Genomic DNA, 27,666 nt, shown 5'->3' with positions numbered 1-27,666 from the left:
CGCCCAGAGGGACCGCCGCCGCCGCACTACACACAGCGGCCCCCGGGGCGGGGCATACACACACTGCAGGGGGCATACGACAAGTATGAGAGGGGAGGAGACTCCAGTAAGGACTACATTTCCCAGTGTACATTGCGGTCAGCTGACAGGCTGCTCCCTGGTGAGGCTACTGATGATTTCTACCGCACATTTCTATATACAGGCAGATTAATTACCTGCTGCTGCTGCTGCTGCTGCATACTGCTGTGTATTAGCAGCATGTCCTGTGCCACTGCTGCCCCCTACCTGCTGCACTGTTACCTGCAGTCTCATGATTTCCTCGTTTATCTACTGTTCCACATGTATTCCTAGATATCCCATATCCGCCCTACCTCTACATACTCCTGCCCTGTAGCTGTTGGCACAGTTTGCTTTCTTCTCTCTACCAGCATTTCTGATTGATACTATTTCCTAGGTGTCTGGAAGAAAGTGTCCTCTTCCCTATGTGACAGCAAAGTCTGGGAGGAGGAAGCCGGATCCTGCTTAGTTCATCATGCTCCCCTGCATCCTCTTATTGTCTGGGTGTCTTCTGTATCCCGCTGCCACATCATCTGCTCCCCCAAACATCCTCCTGATCTTTGCGGATGACCTCGGCTATGGTGACTTGGGGTGTTATGGACACCCTACTTCCCATACTCCTAATCTTGATAGACTGGCAGCCAGAGGACTACGTTTCACAGACTTCTACAGCACCGGCGCCGTGTGCTCGCCCTCCCGGTAATGTATTGGGGCGCCACGTGTATTACCATGTCATCGGGGGAATTGTTAATGTCACCAGGTGACGGGCTGCAGGAATTGTTGATGTCACCAGGTGGCGGGCTGCAGGAATTGTTGATGTCACCAGGTGGCGGGCTGCAGGAATTGTTGATGTCACCAGGTGGCGGGCTGCAGGCATTGTTGATGTCACCAGGTGGCGGGCTGCAGGCATTGTTGATGTCACCAGGTGGCGGGCTGCAGGCATTGTTGATGTCACCAGGTGGCGGGCTGCAGGCATTGTTGATGTCACCAGGTGGCGGGCTGCAGGCATTGCTGATGTCACCAGGTGGCGGGCTGCAGGCATTGTTGATGTCACCAGGTGGCGGGCTGCAGGCATTGTTGATGTCACCAGGTGGCGGGCTGCAGGCATTGTTGATGTCACCAGGTGGCGGGCTGCAGGCATTGCTGATGTCACCAGGTGGCGGGCTGCAGGCATTGCTGATGTCACCAGGTGGCGGGCTGCAGGCATTGCTGATGTCACCAGGTGGCGGGCTGCTTTGATTAATTTATAAGGAATATTTCTTTTTTTTTTTTAACTAATGTTCTGACAGATATGCAAATTCACTCCTATGAAAGAGGTGTAATAGTCTGATGAAAATGCTTTTGCCATTCTCAATTATCTTGTATCAAAATGGGCATCCGACGTATCTTCCCAAGCGTTGCCAGCAGCAGAACCCCCTCATCTGGCCCATCCAGTCAGTAAGGGCATATCTGCTGTAATTCTGTATGTACGTGCTGTACTGCGCCGATTTCTCATCTGTGAGATTGGAATAGGGCATGTAATAAGGTTCTTCCCGCAGATCATTGGTCCATGTGAAAAAAAAATCACTTGCATAGCCTCGTTGACAATAATAGGGGCACGTGCTGCCCATGGACTAACATGGCCAGCACACGGTCCAAAATAAACTAGTGTGCCAGAGAATGCATGGTAAGGCCATATAGTGTGACTTTTGGCTGGCAATGGGCTGTGCCAGGGTAATTCTTCTCCTAATTGATTGTTCGTGGTTGCATGATTTTGCACGAGAACAGCAGCTTCATCTGCAAAACTGTGTGCCCATTACATTAAATCTAAAATTCCTTATTAATGCCCATGCAGTATTTGCCTGAGATTGCCATTTTCCTGCAAAATCTTGAAGCTACTTGCAATCAATTTAGGGATTGCAGCAAACCGCACCCCGGCACAGTTCTCGATAGAATGCTATTGCAGCAGCCAAGACCCTATGTGGCCATAAGGCCACTCTCCCACAGCAGTGCCATTTCACTTTAGTTTTCGGCCGTAGCTCCCGGTGACCGACAGCTGGGTTTAGCACATCTCATCATTGATGAGGTGCGCTAAACACAAAAAATAGAACAGACTACACTCGAAAATCGCGACGCTTTCCAGTGCATGCCTGCTAGGCTCCATTAAAAACAAAGAGCGTTCTACCGCAATTAGCCCGGCGCTCAAAATGCTGCAGCGTCAAAATCCCTCGTTCAGCAGAAACCCTCTGAATGACTACTAATGCTTAAATTGAGCCAGCTGTTTCCTTTTCCCACCGTTGGACGCCTAGTAACTCCCTCCCCCTCCTTTTTTTTCCACTTCCATTGTAGTCTATGGGAACTTCCAGCATATCTGGAAATTCCGAAGATGGTCGCGTATGTGCTATTTTTCCAAATGCGACTTCTCTTTTCTTCTTCCGGCCATCTGAATGAATATATTGGAATCAATGCTTCAGATGGTCATGATTTTATGGTCGTGGGAATGAGGCCTTATAGAGCGAAAAATATGGTATATGAAAATGTACTTCTACGCTGTGAAACTGGATTATGTTTATTATTATTATTATTACATGTGTTTTCCACATAGAGAAACCACCATAGTAAGCTTTTAGTCAGTGTGTCCTATTAACACCATATGGGTAAGTAACTCGTGGGGTTTTGGGCATGCCCCATTTCTTGTCATTTGAACAATTTATTTGCCATTTTCTCCTACTGACTTCAAAGTAATCACCAATGACAAGAAGTACGTTCCAAGACTATATTTATCATACACGCCAGACCCCACTATTGGGATAGAGGATACTGAAGTGTTAGATCGAGGCTCGTGGTGGGCTAACGGGCTTTTTTCCTTATATAGTCTTACATTTTTCTTGTTTTTATCCATTTCAGAGCCGGTCTCCTGACAGGTCGTTTTCAGACCCGTTCCGGAGTGTATCCTGGAGTATTTTACCCCAGCTCCGTGGGTGGACTTCCATTAGGTGAAGTAACCATTGCTGAAATGCTACAAGCCCGTGGATATGTCACAGCCATGGCAGGCAAATGGCATTTGGGCTTGGGAGCAAATGGGACCTACCTGCCCACACGACAAGGATTTCAGCACTTCCTGGGTGTTCCCTACTCACATGATCAGGTCAAGTATTCATATGGAGGAACTTCATATCCTTTTGACACATGTATCATTTTTTGTTAACACATATGCATTATGTGTCTCTATAGGGTCCTTGTCAGAATTTGACATGTTTCCCACCAAACACGCGATGCTACGGGACGTGTGATTTGGGGGAGACCCTTTTGCCTGTGTTCTTGGATGAGAAGATCGTGCAGCAGCCAGTCAACTTTCCTGGACTAGTTCCTCTATATGAACAGTTCAGCAAGGAATTTATTCACAAGGCAGTGAGCGAAGGGAAGCCATTCTTCCTGTACTATGCCTCACATGTAAGCATTCAAGGGGGGTTCTTACTTATACTTTAATATGAAGTATTCGCCACATGTTGAGATTTCTCAGAGTTGGTAATATCATAGCTGTTGGTTGAAAATTTGTCCTGATATCTCCCCTATTTACATAAACATGCTGGCGTGGGTCAGCCAAGCATCCACTATGTTTTTATTTAGAGGGAGATAAGCCAATGCCAGACATTTCTGTCAGCTTTTTATATCCCAGGACATCAAACCTTGTGTGTTTGGGAGGCAGTCGGGATGCCCACGTGCACATTTGATTGTTGAGTAGCTTGAGGAGTATTCTCATTGCGGCCAAAAATGGCCAAGATGGGAATACCAGACCGTTCGCCACAACTAGAGGTGGTCCAGATCATGGAAACAAGTGAACTGGTTGTTCTACACGGTTTCCATAACTGGAAACCCCCATAGAAGTGCATGGGCATTATGGCAACCGCAAAATGCAGCAACCTATGTTTCCATAACTCCCATTTACTTTTATGGGAGTTACAGTAAAAGCGTTGAACAGCCAGTTTGTCTTTTTTCATATTCTCAACCATGAGTGGTTGCAGAGGTGAGCCAGAATAAAGACACTCTTTCTGGCAACTTATAACATATCCTGTGGATCTAATGTATACATCTTAGCCTAGTTTAGATGCGTTAAAAAGTTGCGACCATCTGAAGCATTGGATTCCAATGTAATCATTCAGATGAGCGATTTTTAGACGCGTATAAAAAATTGAGCCAGGAAAAATAGGACATCGGCGACCGATTTTATACAGTGTGTGAAACGATAGGTCTTGCCCTGTCTTTTCCCACGATACACTGGAAGCTTCCATAGACTTCTATGGGTGCTGAAAAAAGGGAGGGGGAGGGAGTTTAGCTGTGTTCAACTGTGGAAAAAGATGTGTATGCATTATGTAACTACACACTACACGTCACATTCGTTATCACCATGGTGTCTACAGGGTGGGCCAAGGAAAATCTGTCATTGTTGTCCATAGCAACCAATCGCAGCACAACTTTTGTTTTTTATACTGCTGAGGTGAAACGAAAGCTGCACTGTGATACGTTGCTACCTATCACAGATTCTCCTTTAGACAAAGATTGCCCTTTAGACAGCTTTCATAAGAGTGTGGTGCCAGGTTAATTTTCCATGGCTCAGTTGTACAAGAAACTTTATTGTAATGTTGTTAACCAAGAAATACTTTATTTGGCTACGCTAAGAATAAAAGAAAATCCTGCGGAGACTTCTGAAGAATTCCTCCAGTGTCTATAAAACTAGGCCTGTGGGGCAACATGCAAATGGACCTCCACATTGGTTTCCCTGAGTATTTTATGTATTTGAATGCCACTGAATAATTTTCCTGATTATTTTTATATATATATATATATATGTGTGTATGTGTATGTGTGTGTGTGTGTGTATATATATATATATATATATATATATATATATTGCAACGGGTTATCAACTGGTATTTTAAATGTCCAAGATGCGAATACCCCATTAAGAGTACTAGATGCCATTCAACGTTTTCTTGTACTATTCATTCTTACTCCGTCATTGAAGTAAAAAAAAAACCACAACATTCTCTCGGTACAGTATTAGTAACTTTTTATTCTACGATAAACTAAAGTACAGTACTGCTCCTTATTGTACAAGTACAGTTTATTCCAGCGCCTGCTCGCCACGTTTCAAGGGCTCCGAAAAAGAATGATCAAAGTCCACTTTTACTGCAAACTTGTCATTTTACCTTGAAAGTTTCACAACTTGTCAAGCCTAACGTAAATGATGAAATGGGATTCTGAACCCTGTAATGCAAGCATGAAGCTCTTCTAAAGCTGAGAACATGGCTGAAAGCTAGAATAAAAACAAAACCATTTTTTGTCTTTTTCCTAGGGCACATTCACACTGGCATATTTTCACCGCGTATATCGCGGGCATAATGTGTGGTGAATAGAGTTAATGAAAGTAAATGGATTTTCATTGATCCATTCACACTTGCATATAGTCATTGCATATGTTACATGCGTAAGAAAAATCGCAGCATGCCCTATTTTAGAGCATCTTACACGCATAAAAACCCTATTCTCCATAGGTGCGTATAATAAAAGAAACAACATTCTAGGCTGTTTTTCCTGCTTGCGTTTTTTTGTTTGCATGTGTAACATACGCAGGTATACACGTGAAAAAAATGCATACGTGATCATACGCAGGAAAAATTGAACAATGCGCATTTCAAACGCATTCACGCATCTGCTGTTTGAGTGAGTCCTTAATCCTCTAGAACATTGCCCAGTTGTGGCAAACTATCCTAGTAATCGTGGTATTCTGTGGGCCCAGTCTGATTTTAGAGCCTGCAAATCGTTGTTCTTCCAGCAACAGTTTTCTTTCCCCGGCTCTGGAATGGACTAGGATCATTTTTTCATTCAGCGCTTTGTACTACATAAATCTACAAAATTGCAGGTTCTGTTTAAAAACACAAACAAGTGGACTTTGATTGTTCTTTCCTTGAGCCCTTGATTTGTACAAGATTGTCAGTTGTTATGAGAGTATCTTCATGCACAGGCGTACTTTACCCTCACTATTGTGAAACCCTTTTTAATTGAATTGAAGATTCTACTTCCTAATCACATATATATCTTGTTTCTCCTCAGCATACTCATTACCCTCAGTTTGCCAGTGCTCGTTATACAGGGCATTCTCTAAGGCGAAAATATGGAGATGCTCTGCTGGAATTGGATGGCACAGTGGGGGAGCTGGTGACGTCCGTGTGGGATATGGGAGTGCAGAACAACACGCTAATCATCTTTACTTCTGACAATGGGTAATTTTATCTATGCATGCAAAATTATAATGTTCTCAAATATTGTGTAATTGGGAAAATCAAAAGCTTGTAACAATCTGATTGGATGATATTCCACACATAGTTTCTGATCTATTGAAATTCTCTGCATGCATTGTAGTGCAGTGTAATTAGAAGTTCTTGATGATCCCAGTACTACACATGGCCTCTTGGCTCCAGTTATCACATCTAGGTTCAGTGACTGATCTATAGTATATGTGACCAGCTTAACTTATTAGAACAGTTTGTCACGACACCTACAGTAGGTGCTGTTTACTTGACCTTTAGGCCTCATGTCCATGGGCAGGTCGGATTATGCGTGTTGGAGCCAGCAGCAGAATCCCACCCTGCCCACGGCAAGAGGACATTACTTACCATTCCGGATACTCTATGTGGCTGTGCAGGTCTTTTAAATTATCTACTGAGGATGTGGGTGGGCGCACAGCCGAAAACGTGCAGTGGATTTTTTTTTTAATTTCCTGCTTTCCCCTGGGATCAGCGGCCCATCTGCAATTATCATTAAAAAAAACGCTAGGTTGTTCGAATTAGAACGTAATCGTTCAGGTGTATTAAAGGCAGCCGATGATCGAACAATGACTCGTTCATTTCATGCAAGCATGAAAATCATTGTTGCCCATTTGCTAATAATTCGGTTTAAATACAAGTTGTTCAGCCGTTTCATTCACTTAGGCTTCATTCACACGTACTAGGGGTTTTCATGCTGGCTGCTTCGCAACTGAAAATTGTATGAATAAATATTAGTGATCAATTCACGGGCAAAATTCACGTTTTCTCGTCTAGTCACACGAATGGCTGTGGCGTATATATGCCACAGCCCGGACACCCTTGGTCGGCATAAATCCTCAGAATTCTAATAGCTAAATAAAGCCAGCTGTCATATTTTCGCAGCTTTGGACGCTGCTAAACTCCCTTCCCCCACCTTTTTTTTGCAGCTCCTTTAGGAGTCTATGCGAGCTGCCAGCGTATATAGGCCGAAAGATAGGTCTTGCCCTATCTCTTTCGGCTGCGTATAGAATCGGTTGCCAATGTCCTATTCTTCCTGGTGCAAAGTTTTTACGCTACAAAAAAAATCACTCATCCTGAATGAATACATTGGAAACCAATGCTTCAGATGGTTTTGGTTTTATTTATTCATTTTTTGTTTGTTTGTTTTTAATCGCGGCTAAAAGCGCTCACGTGAATAAGGCCTAATGCAGTGAATGTGAATGACTGAACAATTTAACGAGCAAACGATTCATCATTCTGTATAAGCAGGCTGCTTGAGTGATGTGGTATGCTCGTTTGAACGATAAATCACTCCGTCTAAAAGGGCCCTAACAAGATAGCTGCCCTGTGTCATCTGAGGGAGGAGTTGGAAGAAGAAAAAAAACGAACTTATTTTTTTTCTGTCTATCTGCTCTTTGGTTATGTGGGTGATTTTTTTTTTTTTCTTCTTTTTATTAGACCTGAGACCATGCGTAAAGAGAGAGGGGGCAGCTCTGGGCTCCTGAAATGTGGCAAAAGTACCACTTATGAGGGTGGCGTACGAGAACCTGCTATTATGTATTGGGAAGGGAAGATAAAACCAGGTAACAACAACGCATGTCCACAAATATATTCAAGAATTATAGAGTTGTAGTATGATTATGCATCTTTTATCTCTACCGCACACTGTATGTTTTGACTGAAGACAGAGCACACCTTGACTTTCAGATTTGTTAATTACTCGTATACCTGTAATCACTTATGTTATGATCAAAATTTATTGACTTCTCATACAGAGCAAAGCAAAGATGTGAGAACTCGTGTCCAAAATGTACAGTTCTGAATTTTCTTTCCAATTGTCAATAATTTGTGATAATGTCTATAATGTCAAGTCTGTTAGTTTCAGCTACAAGATGTCGGCATCTAACTTGCCATCATCTGTGTTCACTTGTCTTCTAATAACGTGTAGGAGTTACCAACATGCTAGCCAGCACTCTGGACATTCTGCCTACGGTAGCAGCTTTAGCCGGCGCCACTCTTCCCAATGTCACTTTGGATGGATATGATTTAAGTAAGCTGCTTCTGAATGGAGAAAAGGTAAGTAATGTGAAATATATACCAACATAATAGAAGGAAAACATGGCCATTCTAATGAACTAACCAATAAAATTATCTTATTGAATAATCAAACGTATTACAAAATAAAGATAGAGAAAAGAACAAACCGTAAGAAGAAGTGGTGTAGGAACAAAGTACTCGGCACCAAGGTGTTAGCTATAAGGGTGCATTCCCACGAACGTATATCGGCTCGGTTTTCAATCCGAGCCGATATACGTCGTCCTCATCTGCAGGGGAGGAGGATGGAAGAGCCACGAGCAGGAACTGAGCTCCCGCCCCCTCTCTGCCTCCTCTCCGCCCCTCTGCACTATTTGCAATGAAAGAAGGTGTGAAGGGGCGGGGCTATGTTCCGCGAATTAGCCCCGCCCCATCCCGCCTCTCCCCATTGCAAATAGTGCAGAGGGGCGGAGAGGAGGCGGGAGCTCAGTTCCTGCTCCTGGCTCTTCCATCCCCCCCCCCCTGCAGATGAAGACGACGTATATCGGCTCGGCGTGAAAACCGAGCCGATATACGTTCATGGGAATGTAGCCCACGAGTGTCTAAAATGCATATCAATTACTACACCTTGATAAATGAATTAACCAGAATAATCTTAAAGCAGAATAAAAAATATGCACCGCATGCACTATGCAGATAATAGAATCACTATATCATCCATGGAGATGGGCATAGGCGGTGTACAGGAAAATATGTAAAAATTAACCAATATAGTAATCTGTTACCAAAAACCCTATCTCCCATGGAGACAATCCCAGGAGGTGTACAGGTAAAGATATAGAAATAACATATGATGTGGGGTTGTCTAAAACTGAACCGATACTAGAATGAGATCCACTCTCATTAACACTGTGTATAAAATAAATCTGGAGTTTACTCCATTAGCATGTATCCTAGAATATATAAGTGATATACCAATGGAGGAGCATGAACCACTAGCGGTAGTGAGACTCTTGTATATCGCAAGAAAATGTATAGCGCAGCATTGGCTGGATGAGTCCTTCTTCTACACTGAGGAGATTTAAGGATAAAGTCAACCGATTCTTACCAAAGGATAAAGGCATATACTTTAAATGTAAAGCAGGACACAAATACAGTGACATATGGTCCAAATGGTTGGATAGGTTTGGCTTGGCACAACTGAACCTGCACATTAGGTAGACTGAGTGTACAAAGGAAATGATACGTAGGGTATATCTTAGTCACGAGAGAGCAAAGTAGTGACCCATGAAATAATCATAAGGCATGTGTCTAAACGTATCTGGTCGACTGTTTATATCACAATGTAATGTAGAAATTCAAGGGCAAAGGTTATAAAGTTGTTGTACATGTATGGGGGATGGGTAAAGTGTAGTATTCACTGAAGTGTGGATTGAGCTCATTAAAAACACAACTGACTATTCTCAAAGGAACAAAGTTAGGGCTACTTCACACGATTGTGCCACAAGAAAAAATATTTGTACCTGCGATTTTTGAATGTTAGCAATGCTTTTTCTTGGGAATTATCTTGCATCACTACCTTTTTGCAATTTTCTAGCGTGATTTTATAGTATAGAGGCTAGAAATGTGAGTGCTTGAGAGTGGGAAAGGAGTTCCATGTTTTCTGGAGTCTGAGTCAGGAGGTCCAGCTGCATGAGGGCACCTTCAGACTTCATGTAGTGAAGCATGGAAGAGGAGAAAAAGTTTCCCGTTGTGAATGTATTTGTGAGAAGAAAGGAGTGAGCTCCACCTGAGAGGAGCGAGAGCAAGCGCAGTTGTGAGCGAGTGTGTATCAAGGCCCTGTGCAGAGATACTATCTACGTCGTATATATTCCTATGCGGGTGTCTGAAGTCTTGATCACCACATAGAGGTACACTCATTTTGTCTGTCACGCACGGGTGATCTGAAGTCTGGATCACTGTGTGGAGGTTCTACTGTAAATTTATTTAATTGCCTGCACATAACTTCAAAGTATGCCTTTCATCCCGCTAAAGTTGCGTTGAGTAAAAGTTGTTCCCGGCCCTAACTGTTCCCAGGGACCTGATGTACTATAGAACTGTCTGTGGCTCATTTATTTTCCTGCCAATGTTCATCCTGGAGGGTACTGGAACGGTGGCGTCACCTGTGACAAACTCTGCACCTGTTATCCTGTTTATTGGGCATTCCCATGCTGGGGGGTGTCTGGAAGAGGCCCAGCGCTGCCCTGGCCTTGGCTACGTGTGTCCCTTTGGGAGGGAGCCTTGTGAGTGCCACAATGACAAGCCAGAATCTTGCCCTCCCAGCTCCTCAGCGTATGCCATGTGTCCGAGGTCACCCTACGGGACGCTGCAAAACCATTGAAAATCATTGGTTTCGTAATTACGCGTTTTAACTCACTCTTGCATCGCTCCCAAAAATGGTGTGATTTTCTTGCAAGTGTGAAGTCAGCCTTAAAAAATAAAAGAGATTTGTCAGGAGACTACAAAATAAAATGCAGGAGGGCTATATATTGCGCAAGCAAATTAAATACACCTGCAGGGGAAGGGGTGTATTCAGGACCCTGAAAAACCCATTGGGGGATTTAAATGCAGCTATCAGATTTGACAGTGGCATTTAGCAGGCCGTTGATTGGAGCTGTTAACCATTTAAATGCCACTGTCAGAATTGATATTTAAAAAGCACGATCGATGTATGGGGGTACTGCACTGTCCTCCTGCGATGAGATTGTGGGTTGGCATGGCAGCTGAGGGCCTTCTGAAAGGCTCCAGGGCTGCCGTGGCAGATTGTGTATCAAGCTATGCGGTTTAATGTAATGCTATGGCATTACATCATACTGAAGGAGCAATCAAAGCTTCACAAGTTCTTGTCCCCTCTAAAAAGAAAAAAAATATATAAAATATATAAAAATAACGTAATAAGGAGACCAGGCGCTGCTCATCACCTGCCAAATTCATCCCTGCAGTGAAGCATGGTGGAGGTAGCATCATGCTGTGGGATATTCTTCAGCAGCTATGACAGGGCGATGGGTCAGGGTTGATCGGAGGCTGAATGGAGCCAGGTACAGAGATATTCTTAACAAAAATTGCGGTTAAGTGCGCAAAAAATAGCGTGAACGGGCGATTTTCAGTTAAGTCCTGAGCTTAATTAGCAGTGAAATTGCCTGTTCACACGATTAGGATCTGCGTGTTGCGTGTTATCCAGCTCCCATAGTAGGCTATTTAAACTTCAGCGCACTGCGCACCAAAGATGGGTCAGATCCTATCTTTTCACACAGCTGAGAATTTCAGTTGCACATGTCCTATATATATTTTGCGCTCAAAAATTTTCCTGTCTGAACGTTTTTATAGGAATCTATTGGTTCTCTTAGCTGCTACGGTATGTATGTATGTATGTGTGTGTGTGTATGTATGTATGTATGTATATATATATATATAAATATCTTTTTTTTTGCACGGGTGATACGGTGTGCGTTTCATGCTCATGTGAATGAGGCCTAAGTGAGTACGCAAGCAATTCCCTATAAATACATTCTAAATCCCTTTTTTTTTTTTTTTACCCAGACTCGTTTCCCAGTTGATTTACCTTGGACTAATTTGTGTTTTAATATAATTTTCGCATCAGCTATTTTGTGAAATATTCGTTAATTGAATTGAAAAGTAAGTTGTATAACCAAGAAGTGGCTGAATCCTCACTGACTCTTCTGAAGATAATATCACATTTAGGGCTCTTTCACACGAGCGTAGCAATTTTCAGTCGGCTGTGTCACTGCGACAGCACAACCAAAATCATGTGAATGGGTGCACAAATGTGCCGTTTGTGCGTCTGTTCAGACGGCTCGGGTCCAGCGCATATATGCCGAGCTCAGAATGCCGTCGGGCGGGGGGAGGCAATTTAGCAGAGCTCGCCGACTCTCAGCAAGGTAAGGGGGCTGGGTGTGCTAAGCTCCTGCCCCCTCTCTGCCCCTTTTCCGCTGCCAACAATGGGAGGGGGCGGGACATGGCAGGAGCTTAGCCACTAGCTACCGCCCCATTCCGCCCACTCCTATTGCAAACAGCCAGCAAGGGGCAGAGGGAAGGGGGTGGGAGTTTAGTGGACATGCTACTAAACTCCCCCCCCACCCACCCACTGCCCTTCTCCGGCAGCTACCATAGGCTCCTATGGGAGCTGCTGCCGTATTCCAGCCAGGAAGATAGTTCCCAAACTATCTTTTCCTGCTGACTTAAAAGCGCCCGACCGAAATGCGCTATCTTGGCCGGTCAGGTGCTTTTACACCGCGGAAATACGCCCATCTAAACTGATGTATTGTAAACCAATGCATCAGATGGGCAGTGTATATCGGCCAGCTGTGAATGCGCGGCGATATACGCTCATGTGAATTATACCTTAAAGGGGATTTGTGTTTTATATTATGACAGCTGACAAGATGCTCGGCTGTTTTACCTTATTGCAGGGAGGGGTGCAGGCTCCGAAGGAGTCCAGCCAATGCTGGAGCACAAGTCTTAGGTTTTAGTTTAAAAAAAAAAAAAGATAAAAAAAATACCTAGCTGGCTCTACAGAAATCCTGATGGGTGAAGTGTGAAGCTTAAGCTGATCTGATGCTCAATCAAGTGAGTGTGAACTGGGACTCAGAGAAACTGCCCTTTGGAAAAGGGTAGAGGATCCCATTGAATGATCCGCAGGTTTCCCGTTGGGCCATGCTGTCAAGGTTTAGGAAAGTGTCCCCACTTTCTGGGATTTTTTTTCTATTTCTTTTGTTTTAGTGAGAACGACTGGTGAATTTAGCCTGATTTGATACATAAATTGTCTGTAAGGCTTCCTGCCCACCGACGGAGCGGGATATGCCCGGGGTTTTACGTGGCAGGAATCCCATGGGGTAAACAAAAAAAGTCCTCGCTGGCGATCGTGAAAAAATGCGCGCTTTTCTGCGGTTTCCATTAATACTATATTAATGGAGACCTGCCGTGGAAAAACACGTAAAATAGAACATGCCGCGATTTTTTTCCCCTGTGGCGTAAATGCACGGCAGAATCCCGCATGTGAGGACTGAGTCATTAGGTACAATAGAACCTAATAGCTGTGTTATTCCACTGCGGATTTAAGCCGCGGGGAACGCAACAGAAATTCGTCCGTGGCAATTAGCCCTAAGTTTTGCTTTAAAACACAGACCTTTTTTTTTGCTAATCTATGCACCGTTCATTTAAATGGAAATGACTTGGGGAGAGTTGCTGAATCATTACTGGTACTGTAGGTTACATTATGTTAATGTTCTTTTCCCGTTTTCGACTGTTGCTTTTGACAGTATAATTACAAATAAACAATTATCTCCCAGTTGGACTTCTGTCCTGTAAGTAAGAACGCAAGAATGCCTACTGCTTCTGCAACAGTGTCTGAGCAGTGAAGATATCTTAAATTATACTGCGCTCTCATCCCACAGCTAGCACGAAGGGGGTTTATGCTGTCATAACTAGATACAACATAAATCTTTTAATTGACTGTCTTGTCCTACTTATTACTGCTAGCATACATATTTATCAATCCGCATTTCCAACAAAATTAGAAATCCTTGAGCTGACTTCATGTGTGAAGTCTTTTTATGATGCTATTTAATGGTTTTGAGTTATATTAAGGCCAGATACAGACATGATGGATTTGCAGATGGCACACCAAAACTCTGCAGCAACGTGCAGCGCTATCCATGTGGAATCAAGGAATGCTGTAGATTCCTTCATGCCCTCCGGTTGCAGATTTACCCGCTGATGTGTGCTGCAGAATTGACCTTTCCATAATGCTAAAGATGAAACCATGTCACAAACCACATGTAACGTATACATCGCAGCATACCCTAGCAAGGCTTTATATTACCGCACCTGTGGAAGCATACTTGTGCAATCTAAAATCTCTTCTTTTCGTTCTCTACACTTTGGAGGATATTTAAAAAGGCATTACACCAGTTTTCTGGCATAGGAAAGTCACAACATTTTTGTGCTTGTGAAAAAATTTAGCAATGTATCAGCCTTCTTCACTGGCCTTGCCAATATCGGGGGAAGTGGGCGGGGCTTTTGCGAGGGGACATGGTTACCCCAAATCGACAAATTTTATGGATTATTTATGGCAGAAGCTGGCATAAGTTATGCCATAAATGTCCACCTGGTTGGGACCAGCCCCACATTTCTGTCAAGGCGCACGTAGCTGCCGGGGATGTGCTTAATACATGAAGAGGCTTCCATCTCCTACGCTAGAGGAAATTCTACTAAGCCAGGATTTGGAAATGTTGGGACTAGTAAATTTTCTTTAGTAAAATAGTGCAATATATACCGGTATGTATTTTTATTTTTTTTTACCTCCATCCAGTGCAAAAGGACACCCTTGTGATCTACTCAGCTCATTCTCCTGTCATGCACAGTAGTGATACTAGTATATTTGTCTGATCGCACAGGTCATAGTTTTTCTATTAGAATACTTTCTTGAAGAAATCCCAGCTTGCTGTTGCTTGTTTCTAATGGCTCCCCCTGTTCTTCGGACTCCCTCATTAGATTGTGTGTAATGCTGGTCACACATGATCAGTTCCACCTACTAAGTCCTGTTCTTCCTATGGTAGAGTGGCTGAGCTGCACAATAGCATGAATCTGAGTTAACCCACTAGTAGCAGCTTTAGTTCAGCACTGAATACATCAGATTGACACCCTAAGGACTCACACCCACTGGCGTTTTTTTTTCTCTTGCGCTTTGAGAGCAACTGAAAACACTCGCCTCGCAGCGCAAGAAAAACGCTGTGATATCGCCAGTGTTTTTTAATGGGGCCAGAGGCAGCAGCGCTAGCCCCATTGAAAACATAGGGAGAATATTGCGGACTTCTGCCACAGCTGTGCCGGAAGTCCAGCATTCTATCCCATTGCTTTCAATGGGGTTGGCGCTGCTGTCGGCCCCATTGAAAGCAGTGGTTTTGTGGCAACCCTCGCAGCATGATTTTCGGAGAAGGGCTTGAAATATAAGTCCTTCCCTGAAAATCATCCCGCAGGGGTTGCCACAAAACCACTGCATTCAGTGGGGCTAGCGCTGCTGCCGCTGGCCCCATTGAAAGCACTGGCAATATCACAGCATTTTTCTTGCGCTGCGGGGCGAGTGTTTTCACTTACTCTCGCAGCGCAAGAGAAAAAAAAACAGTGGGTGTGAGCCCTAAGGCCCAATGTCCACCGGCCGGTTTGATTTGTGGAATCTGCACAGGAGATCCACAAATCAAGCCGTCCATAGGGAAGCATGGTGTCCGCAAATTAATTAACGCACACAGATTTGTTTTGCGGACCTTTTGGTGTGGTTCGCGCACAGACTGCTTCTATTGAAGTCAATAGAAGCTGTCTGATCCGTGGCAAACCCGTAGCTGACACTGCAAACGTGCACCGGATCCTGCGGGAAAGCAGGAGTTTAAAAAAACAAAAAACTGTACTGCGCATGTTCGACAGAGAGCCGTGAGGGCCATGCACAGTACAGCAAACCTTGAAGTTGCAAGGTCCGCGTGAACACCGCTGCCAGAAAAATTCACGTACGTAGGGGGCAAGGCTGGATTCCGTGTGGAATTCCCAGCATCGAATCTGACCCACCTGTAGACATGAGACCAAGGGGGAATAAAAAGCATAGCATGGTTCATTATAACAGATATATGCAATATGTAGACGCACAACCGCGTTTGTATAGAATTATATAAGGTGATCATAATTAAAGTATCCCTAATTCGGAGATGCTTGAAGAGCCATTTACTGGGTGTTAGTGAAACAAACATGGTAATACTATGCAGAACATGCAGAAGGGACCTATGTGAGAAAACGACTATTTGCAGTATAGAAGTAACATCAACTGTGCAACGAGAATTTCTCAATGTGGCATCCATTATTGTTGCAGAACACTAATCTTCTCTAATTTTATTTACATGCAATGTTATTTTCCCTTTTTTTAAATGTAAAAAACTGTTTTTCCCCATGCCCAGACTCACAGCACCACACTGAGCCCTGGTTCTGAGATTCAGAACAAATTTTTTAAAAACTTTTTTTTTTCTCATTGATCGCTTCTGCATGTCCTCAATAGTACAGTATTACCAAGTTTCATTCTCTTATGCCTATTAAACCTCTGACTAGTGGTACTGTGATTATGATCACCTGTATGTTTCGTGTAATAACAGAGAAATATAATACGGTACTTTTAAAGGTGTTTTTATGTTGTGAAGTGAATTTTCAAAAATGCCAAATATGAAAGCTGTTTATGCACAGCTGGTTATGGGTATAAATTGGGCACCATTACTATCGGATCCTGCCCTCAGTTTCTGATGTCTACCTGCATCTCTATTTTCCAAGACGGCCGACACATCCCTGCTGGCATGCAGATTGAAACTACATTTCACACAATTCCCCACTTTGTACTTCCTTCCTGTGTGTCCCTGCTTAGCGCTGCCCTGCTATTGGTCAGCAATCTATCTGAGAGCTGACGAGGGAGGAAAAAAAATCATCCCAATTCTACTGAAGTGTGACCTGTAGCTTACAGGCCGTATCCATGGCAACCAGTAAATAAACACTTCTGAAGTTCCAGGTAAAGGTCATGGCTTATAGAGCTACAGACACAAATCCAAAGCAGAACCACATTGCAAACTTTATTTACTTTTGATTACCGTTCATTTGACAGCAACTTTGTGACAACCCTATTTTATATATCTGCAGACCTCTCTTGTATTGTGTTCTATGGAAAATTATTCTGATCAGCAGGAGAAATTGTGCTGTATTGTTATCCCGTGCTTTCAAAGTTGCTATACATCTTCTCCCACAGTTGGCCCATTAGCGGGCATCACCTAACCACATTGCTCAGGAGAGGAGTGCCTGGTCGGCCTATAGCTGGGACAACATATATTGTATTCCGTATTCCTTGTTGTAGTTCCAAGTAGCTAATTCTAGTCCAGTCTTATCTAGTTTGTCCTGTCAGTGTGTCTTCCTTGTTAGTTTTTAACCCAGTCTGTGTTTCCTAGTTTGTGGTGTTTTTGTTTTCTGTTTATCTTCAGTCATCCCTGCATTTGCTGCTTTATCCTTTTTGGGGGGGCCGTAGTGTCCCCCTGTTCTTGGGGATAGTGTGATAAACAGTTATCCATAGGGACAATTGTCAGCACAATGGAGCACTACAGGTATATTCTTGTATTCAAAATCAGGGTTAAGTACGACCTGCTCAAAGAATCACTGACAGGTCCCATTTGTCTGAATTGCGAATGATTCTGTTTGTTAACCAGCACAAGTATTTATAGTCCTTCTAGACAAGGAGAGACAATCAAAGCATCCCATGTCTTTATTTTGCCTAAGTGTCTTTACTACCTTTTTGATATCTTGAATATTTTCATGAATAGATTCTGAAGTATCAGTTTGGTTGAAACACATACCTTATTAAATTTCTCATGTCCATGATTTATTCCCTTAACAGGTAATCAATCATAGCTCTGTTCTGCAGAGTTGCTTCTTTTCCGAGTACCTTGTACATCCTACAGTAATAAGTCAAGAGCCTGTGAGGTGGTGTTTAGGGCCTTTGATATATCACATGCTATACCACTTATTACCCTGCCATCAGTTATTGCTAGTCCCAAGACCCTCAACTATTGATGCTCCCAGAGCTACTACTTCACTATAACTCCACAGTATGGCAGGTCCCTCACAGGTGTTATCCAGATGACCAGCTTCTCTTTTTGCCCCAAAATTTTGGTCAGGTTTTTGATGTATAAAAATACAGTGTGACACAGTGCAAGTGCCCCCAGTTTATATTAGCAGGAATGTAGGTGTATGTAGCATTTCCACCGGATAAAACCCATCCTGTTGGCTGTTTAACATGTTTTGGATATAACTCGGGCTCACCATTATCTTACTACAGAACATACTATTTACATTTTGGCATCTTGTTCGATTACAGAGAATCTGTGAGTCCATAGTTTCACTGCTTTGTCTCACATTTAGTTTTGCATATAAGTTTTGCATATAAGTTTTATAACAAATCTCCTGCTGTTGTCACACTTCTGACCTGAAACTTGGTCATATTTGTCCATTATATCTGTTCTACGGTAGGGCAATAAGCACAGTACTAGAGATGAGCGAGCGTACTCGGAAAAGCACTACTCGCTCGAGTAATTTGCTTTATCCGAGTATCGCTGTGCTCGTCCCTGAAGATTCGGGTGCCGGCACGGAGCGGGGAGCTGCCGGGGAGAGCGAGGAGGAACGGAGGTAAGATCTTTCTCTCCCTCTCTCCCGCCCGCTCTCCCCTGCTCCCCGCTGCGACTCACCTGTCAGCCGCAGCGGCACCCGAATCTTCAGGGACGAGCACAGCGATACTCGGATAAAGCAAATTACTCGAGCGAGTAGTGCTTTTCCGAGTACACTCGCTCATCTCTACACAGTACCCCTTTATTTTTATATATATATGAAATGCTCGAGGTCCCCACTCTCCACATCACAATTTTGGGTCGTGGAGAATATTGCTGTCAAAACTGAAACCAAGGTAGGTACAGCAGCAGACAAGTTCATAATATATCCTCGCCACTCTTAAGGTTGGCCATACACATGTTAGTAATATTTAGTAAATCCTTGGCCAAATATTCCCACATATTGGTGTGTCCCTCTGCCTACCATGACCATTTTTATGTGGTGCAGGTGTCTCACTACTCAGGAAGAGTGTTGGCCCATAGAATGCAAAATCTCCAAACACTTATGAAGGTATTGTGGTGCATTTTTCTCCTTCTGACAGGACCTTCTTACAATGACTTGCGTGGATCCAACTGGGTTTTCTTTAAGTTTGACTGAAGTAGGGGTGGTCAGCAGCACCTGGAATAAATGGTTTCTCTCACACAACTTAGGGCTATTTAGGAACAGTGAGGTCTGGTGTTGAGGGGACAGTGTCAGAAAGAGATTAGGGAGAACCAGTGTTAGGGATCAGCATTTCTCAGCAGTTATTTTGGTCTGATACCATCTGTTCCAGTTTGCACTGCCAGTTTGATTTATATTCATTATCTGGTTACCATCATTCTATGCCCGGCTAATTGGTTGCATTTGCGTTTTCACTATGTTTATTTGTAATCTTATCTATATTTCTTGCTTGGTCTTTGCCTTATTTAGATTTACGGTATGTCCTGAGGTTATCTGAGTACTTGGAGACATTGTTAGTACTCAGGACAGGCAACTGCTAAAGGTGAAGATAGCTTCTGCCACTTGGCATCCAGATGGTGGTGTCACACAAATATCCTCACATACTTTTTTGCCATACAGTTGTTTGTTTTGTTTGTAGTGAATGTATGATGTCTACATTTGTTAAATGCATCACAAGTGCTGATGTTATTGATATACATGGCATTTCTCCATACACATTGTAGGAAGCTTCATACATATCCCTAATGTCTTTCAGCTTGCCTTTCATTATATAAAGGTATATTTTTGTTTCCCACTTGTGTGACTTAGGTTTTACAAATGTCGACTTTTCCATGCAACATCTAAACCTATGTTTGTCATATTATTCAGAGTCCAAGGAACACTTTTTACTACTATCCTCCATCTATTGATCCAACCAGAGGGATCTTTGCCCTTAGGATGGGAAAGTACAAGGCTCATTTTTATACACAAGGTAATTTAGTGATTTATACAACCAATTTATACAGTTACTGATTGAGAGGTCTTATATCTTTACAGCTTCTGATAATATATACTTTTTATTTCTTATTATGCTTTTATTGTATGTCATGTCTTCTGTATCACCCATCCAATACACTTATTTACTTAAGAAGAAGATTAAGGAAATGGTGGACACCAAAATTGGGGAGTTCAAATTTCCTTTTTTTTTAAATCCAGGTGGTGACAACAGAACTTTTCTCTATTAGTTTAAAGGGCCTTTTATTTGACATGGCAGTCAATGAACACAAACCAATATATTACCTTAACAAGTATATTGGATGTACAAATCTATAGAGCAAATAATCACATTAGAAAGTATCAGAGCATGTCAACGGTATACAGCAGTGACATTCTATACAGAGGGGCAGATTTACTAATGCTGTTTTATATTCTGATAGCGTAAATCTCAACTAAACCATTAGAAGATGTGCCAAGTTCATCATAGTGGTGCAACTGTGACTTGGATATCAATCTAATTAGACTAATGACAAACACAAGTTGTACCGTTCACGTGTTCTATTGAGCACATTGAACTTTGTATGTTATTGACTTCTGCAAGAGCTAATGGGCAAAAGGTGTTTCAGTTAAGGAATTTCACAGGTGCTTTACCCATTAAATAAAGACACACGAGGCCTGGTTACTGACAAATTTTGTTCTTTTTAAGAAAGATTGTTTAGTGTGAACTATGCCTTGATGCAAACAATTTTCAGAAGACCTCCTAAACCACGATGTAGCAATTCATGAAGCTGGAAAGGCTACAAAGGCAGTGCAAAAAAACTTGGCTGTACATCAATCCATAGTTGGACAAATTATCTACTAATGGAAAAAATGTAGTCCTTTTTGCTACTCTACCTAGTGTGCATTTTGTTAAGATCACCCCCAAGAGCACAGCAAACAATCCTGAAAGAGGTGAGCCACAACCCAAGGATAATGGCAAAAGACTTGCAGAAGAAGACTCTGCAGAAAACCTTAGTTTGTGTCCACTATTTAAAAAAGAAAAAAGGCAAACGAGAATGGTGTTCATGGAAGGGCACCACAAAATAAGCAGTTGCTGTCCAAGAAAAACATTACAGACTGTTCTCTGTTTTGACCATGTAGAAGTTCCAAAGTGCTTCTGGGAAAAATGTCCTACGGACAGATGAGACAAGAGTGGAACTTTTTAACTCAAATGCTATATTTGGTGTGTAATCACTAAATCCTCATCTGAACCGTGAAGTGTAGTGCAGGGAGCATCATGATTTGAGTCTACTTTTCTGCCTACGGGCCTGGAGACCTTGTGATCATTAAGGCAACAATCAATTCTATGGATTATCCAAACATTTTACAGGATAATGTAAGGGAAGCAGTCCATGACCTTGAAGAGACTTTGGGTGATGCAAGTCCTCTAAAGCTTGTGTTGTGTTTTGAAATGGCCAAGTCAGTCTTGACCTTACTTTTATCGAGATACTCTAGCATGATCTCAAGATACTGTGCATCCAAGGCATCCCAGAAATATTATTCAACTGAAGCACATTTGCAGGGACGAATGGTCCAAGATTTTATTTTCAACATCAAGCAAATCTTATTTGCACCTACAAGAAACATTTGGTGGAGGTAATTGTTGCCAAGGGGGAATCTACAGGTTACTGAATTCAAGAGTTCACTTACTTTTTCTCCCTGCACTATGGATGTTTACTCAGTTTACTAAATGAAGGACACAAACAGTGCAAGTGTTCGTATGCTGTTAGCTTAGTTAGTTATCTCGCTTGGACAACGAGGGTCCGTAGCTCCGATCTAGAATGACCATGACCAAGAGCATTGTTCCATTCAGTGTCGATGTCATAGGAGGTACCGTTGCCTATCTGTTGCACCCACGAGCGCCGCAGACGACCAGGAGGCCTGTTAAGATCGTGTGGGCAACCTAAGCACGGAAGCCCACACAATCGCACCCAAAAATTGGGAAATGTAATGGATGGGATGGACGCACACAGGTAGCACCAGAGTCACACGGGATTCACACAGGTTTCAGGCAACTGACCCTGGCTACCGGGAGAATGGCATGGCCCTACCTAAGCGGGGAACATTGCCCCAATAAGGGCAGCCCAGCGGTCTTCAGAACTCGGCCCTAGCTGATCCTAGGAACCACGCCACAGAACAGGAGGCATGCACATGCCACATGACAAAGACAGAACAGGATACACAACATGCAACCACTAGAAATAGATAAGCTGAAACGTAAATACCAGGTATTGGTTGACATGTTGTACAAGATGTTGGAAGCTAGCGGGCCACTTCACGGCTCCTGGTTATACCGCTAGTCCCTACACTAACCAGGAGTCCAACAGAACCGGACAGAGTTCACACAGAAAGCTGCAACAGGACAGGACACAGATAGCAGGTCACGCAGCAAACGGACAAGAAACTGACAGAATTTAAATGTACAAACGGACATGAACCAGCAAGACCGATTTACTCAGCAAAGCTTGCAACAGGACAGAACAGAGCACTGGACACACAGCCAGCTGCATCAAGAACAGGACAGAGTACAAGGCACACAGCCAGACAGACTCCACTCAGAGATCACATGCACACAGATGAAACTCACCGCAAGTCTATGTGTCCTCATACCGGGGGGGAATAGACAGTCAGCTACACAAGCTGACATAGGAGAGTGTCCAGTTACACCAACTGACACCCAGAGTAAGAGAGAAGACCTCTGGAGGCTACACCTGTACTGCAGACTAGGACGACAGGTGTCCAGACAATCTTGGGGAAGCAGAGCCACACAATAGACTTACTTGCAAACACCGATCAGAGTGGGAACAGGCTGAACATGACTGATAACAAGTTACAGGACACAGAACTAACATGAGTGCTCACCCTAGGGAACCCAGCCAGAGACTGACAGGAGCTGGGTTTATCTGTGAGCACAGAACCAGGAGATTGGCTAGCAGGAAGTACCACACCCAGCCAGCTCAATTAACCCTCAACCGCCTGACTGTGCTGCTAGGAGTACATAGTACAACAAATCCCAGCAGCACACGTAACAAGGCCTTCGCCATCCAGCAGGGGGTCGTCTCTCGATTTTCCTACAATTACTGCGGTTAGAGCACCGTGGGCTAGGACAGCTTCTGACAAGTGTGCAACATGACCAAAAAGTGTGAGTTGTATCCTTGTTATTGTTTCTGTGATTGACTCAAGCCCTATGCAAGCCTGTATTTCGCTGTTTCTCATGAAGTTGAACGAACGGACACAGAGAATCTGGCATTGGCATCGCATGTGAAAGGACTCTAGACGCTCCGAGCCGTACAATAATGTTGGCATTACTTAGGTCTGGTAGAATCGAATCTTGGTCCTGAGTGTTATGTTCTACGTCCACCAACGTTTATCCAGGGACCTTATCGCCGTGGATGCCAGCTGTATTCTCTGAGATAGTTTAGTTAGATGGTTATCTTAGTTACAATTATAGTAAAGCACAAGCAAACCAGATTTTATTAGTAATCAGTGCAGAAATCCAAGTAAATCCAAAGCGTTCACTTACTTTTCTTGTAACTGTACCATGTTCACTTTTATTATCCAAATCTTTACTGTTTGTTTTTTTAAATGAGCATTTTGTTTAATTGATGTACATTATGGAATTGTCTTATATGCAATTCCCTGATATACTGTAGAAGTAGATATTCACCAAACCTTTAACACAAGATGGGACATTAGCTTTTGATACCAGGAATCAGAAAAGTAACATTTTGACCATCTACTAATGCTACACAATGTCATGCAGTTTTACAACCTAAAGGCTATTTCTTGTGAATATTAGTTGATTCTAAAGTTCACTAGAAATACTTATTATTTACCTAACTTTAAACAGAATGTCTACCTTTACTACTAAGACCTCCCTCATACAGGCGTTTACTGCAGTTTCAGCAGCATTGGCATGTGCTATGCCAGTGTTTTGGCTGCTCTCTGGCATTCCTGCTTCGGTGAAGTTGTCAGAATCCAACAGACCATCTCTTGCTGTTAAAAAGGTTGAAACCCTGCCTCTAGCAAGAGATTGCTCTGATTAGTCCTCGAACGCAGGCTCAGCCAATCAGAGTTAGCGCTCGATGCACCAATCGTAGCCATTCACTCGCCTGCTAGGTGAGCTAGACCAAGTGTAGCTAGAGCGTTTAGCGCTGTCAAAAACCTAGCACCAAGTTGTGCTGCATTTTTAGCAGCACTATAAAACTCTGCTCATTCATTTCAATGGGCAACGCACAGCGTTTAAAACTGCTGGAACGCCCAAAAATAGATCATGCACCGTTCGAAAATCGCGGCGCTGAGCATTGTACCATGATCGGCGCGGTGCTGAAAGTGCCGCACTAATCGTGATAAAAAGCGCCTGTGCAAGGGGGGGGCCTAAGGGCCATCTTTCACAGGACGACCTGTGGCGCACAGGTGCCCGACAGGTTGTTCCAGCAATGATCGTTCCTATGCTTTTACACAGTGAGTTGAAGCGGGCTGGGGATTGTTCTAGCCCGCCCTCCTCCATTCACAGTAAACAGGTCGTTGTGCATAGATGAACGACTTCCTGTTTACACTGGGATAATCGTTGTACAGTTTTTATGCATTCATAAACTAAATAAGCAAACAAGTTGTTTGTTCGATCTGTGCATGGACTTACACTGAACGGTAATCGTTTAGATTCTCACTGGATCGTGGGAATCTGAACACTTATCAGCCTGATCATCTCCTAGCTCCAATGCATCTTAAAAACAAAAAAAACGACATCACAAATAGTCCTGTTTAGAGACCTTTCACACAGCGTAGAATATTCCGCAACAGAATTTCAGAATGGCATATTTTGCAACCCTGTTGCTGAATTTTCCATCCTTTTGTAAGGTCCCTTAAAAGTCTCCTGGCATTTTGTGTCTGTAACCTCACCGTCAGTTTTGATTTGATCCCTGTGTAGTCTGATCCTGCCATGTAATTTTTGTCCCTCTGTCCTCTACTTCTGCCTTACCTACCAATGTCTTTAATGTCCTTTGAACTTCTACTTCACTCTTGTGTTTTTGTATGTCCCCAAAGGAGCGTTTCACAGTGAGACCACTCCAGATCCGGACTGCCACATTACTGCGCTGCTGACTGAACATAATCCGCCTCTGCTGTTTGACCTGGACACAGATCCTGCTGAGAACTACAACTTACTAAAACCAGTCATTCCTAAAGAGTTAGAACCAGTTGTCAATGAGATCCAGAATGAGCGGCAAAGATTTCTGAAAAGTATGACGTATGCCGAAAGTGAGATTAACAAAGGGAAGGACCCTTCACTGAGGCCATGTTGTAACCCACAATGCACTCCTAAACCAAGCTGTTGCCACTGTTAGGTTTTGGTAAACCTCAGCTGATTTTCTGAACGTGCCTCTGGTCATGTGTCTGAAAGCCAGACATAAGAAGATATGGATGATGATGCAGTTTTGATATGTTTTTTTTTTGCTTTGTGTTTTTTCCTTTCACTCCTTGGCAACATTTGACATACATGTGCAGTGGATTGTATGGAGCGGCTGCAGGAGCTCAGCCTACTCCATACACGGGTGACTGTTGGCTGGTTTTGCCAGCTGATACTCGCTGTAATGCTAAAGTACAGCAGTACATTGTATGGGTAATCAAACAATCATGAATTCAAGGCCCCTATTCGGACAAAAAAGTTAATTAGGTGATATAGGGGGTTTTTCATTTTTTTAAAATTACTGTAAAAAATTTTAAAAAAAAGGTTTTTAAAAAGTTTGTTTTTAAAAAAAATCAGTTTTCACTCCACTTACAAAAGTTTTGCTAATTTTTTTAGTAAATTTATGTGGTACATTTCTAAAGTACCAGTGAAAATGCAACTTCTCCTACAAAAAACAGCTACATTGACTTAGGATTTTTTGAAAGGCAAGGAGCAAACAAAAGTGGCCATGTCTTCAAAGGGTAAAGCCATATCCAGATGTAAGTGCCAAAAAAGTATAAATCTTTACTTTATAAAATGGTGGGAACGACTTGTTCTCGAGACTGGATGCTTACCACTATGACATTTAACTCCTCTTCCCAATGAAATGAACATTGTGGAGTACATGCAGCAGGTTTTCTAAGCTATACTACTGATGTTCTTAAGTTGGTCAATGAATGCAGTCAATGCCTTGATAGCTTTTCTGGTGGGTATGCAAATTTGGCACAAACTGGAGCCAACTACATGGAAAGTAAGCAACTCTATTTGCTATCTGATTTGGCCAAGTACAGTCTGGACTCTCCCTAGCACTCCAGTGGGCAAAAGTTATTGGCTAAGGGGCCTGTGTACTTGATGTATTTAATTAGGAAAATGTAACAAGTGTTTCTCAATTTCATGTACAAGACTTATTATAACTTATTTTTCTCAATGCTCTTTTTTTCACCAAAACTTTGACAGCTGATACATTTGTCTTAATCTGGTAATTAAATAGTGATAAGAAAATTAATTCCTGTTCTATTTTATAAAAGGCATTTAACATCTGTGTAAAGTGGTTGTCTTCATGTTAATAAAAAACAAAACCTAGATGTAGGGAGGTACTTTGGTCTACAACAATGTTTTTAGGTAGGAGTTACATTTGATAGTAAAATTCACATAAAGGCTGGGGTACAAGGCACCCAGCAGATCCCCAGGTAAGTGACGCACCCAGCAGCCCCATCTCTTCCCCAGGTAAGTGATGCACGGATACATCATCTCTGGGTCATTCCATGTCAGTTCAACCAACGCTCCCAGTCGACCATCTCAGATTTCAATGAAACTTTGCACAAAGATAGACCCTGACCCTAAACTAAGATAGCCAGAATATTAGGCTTCAAAGTGCATTGGTTCACGAGCTACAGGTCTTTATCTAGGGGGTTGTCATGTGATTACAGAGCGCAACCTGAAAAAAATGGCGATTTCAATCCATTGCCAAGCCAGTTCCAATGACTCTAGAGCAATGAAACTTCACACACTAGGAGAACCTTTGGTGCTGAATCCAGCTAAGCTACTCAGACTGCCCCTCTTATCATCATTCTGCCACCATCGCATGTCAAAATAGCTGAAAAATTCTATCGCGCAAAATAAAACTCATATTTTAAGCAGTAATAACTTATAATCAATGCAATCCAACTCAGCTATGAATTTATCAATGTGTGCTCCATAGAAATGTTTCTCATTATTCACATTATGGACCCAAAAGGATGCATAGCTCTTAAAGGGGTTGTCTCGCGCCGAAACATTTTTTTTTTTTTTTCCATAGGCCCACCGTTCGGCGCAGGACAACTCCAAAGGATGTGTTTAAAAAAAAATTTTTATTACTTACCCGAATCCCCGCTCTGCGACGTCTTCCTATTCCTTCTTCTTCCTTCACCAAGATGGCCGCCAGGATCTTCACCCACGATGCACCGCGAGTCTTCTCTTATGGTGCACCGTGGGCTCTGTGCGGTCCATTGCCAATTCCAGCCTCCTGATTGGCTGGAATGGGCACACGTGACGGGGCGGAGCTACGAGGACCAGCTCTCCGGCACGAGCGGCCCCATTCACCAGGAAGAAGACCGCACAGCGCAAGCGCGTCTAAAAAAGCAAGAAGACATCAGAATTAGACGGATCCAT

The 27,666-nt window shown here is 43.0% G+C and overlaps 1 protein-coding gene across 2 annotated transcripts; it reads left to right on the top strand.

The window, feature by feature from the left end:
• The first annotated feature begins 94 nt into the window (after window positions 1-94).
• ARSA (arylsulfatase A) lies at window positions 95-26,521 on the top strand. 2 transcript variants are annotated; one of them, XM_066592223.1, is made up of 9 exons: window positions 95-160; window positions 455-756; window positions 2,944-3,184; window positions 3,271-3,489; window positions 6,151-6,320; window positions 7,803-7,927; window positions 8,293-8,420; window positions 19,923-20,025; window positions 25,116-26,521. In XM_066592223.1, exons 2-9 carry the CDS (start codon window positions 533-535, stop codon window positions 25,412-25,414), a joined length of 1,509 nt encoding a protein of 502 aa, XP_066448320.1. In that variant the 5' UTR covers window positions 95-160; window positions 455-532; the 3' UTR covers window positions 25,415-26,521. The 2 variants fall into 2 exon arrangements, with proteins under 2 accessions (XP_066448320.1, XP_066448321.1); XM_066592224.1 differs by lacking the exon at window positions 95-160 and having other exon boundaries at window positions 298-756.
• Window positions 26,522-27,666: the final 1,145 nt, after the last annotated feature.

This window comes from Eleutherodactylus coqui, chromosome 2, assembly GCF_035609145.1.
Source record: "Eleutherodactylus coqui strain aEleCoq1 chromosome 2, aEleCoq1.hap1, whole genome shotgun sequence".
NCBI classification, from domain to species: domain Eukaryota; kingdom Metazoa; phylum Chordata; class Amphibia; order Anura; family Eleutherodactylidae; genus Eleutherodactylus; species Eleutherodactylus coqui.
The sequence above is the reverse complement of the archived record's forward strand: the minus strand, read 5'-3'. Positions and strand labels throughout refer to the sequence as shown.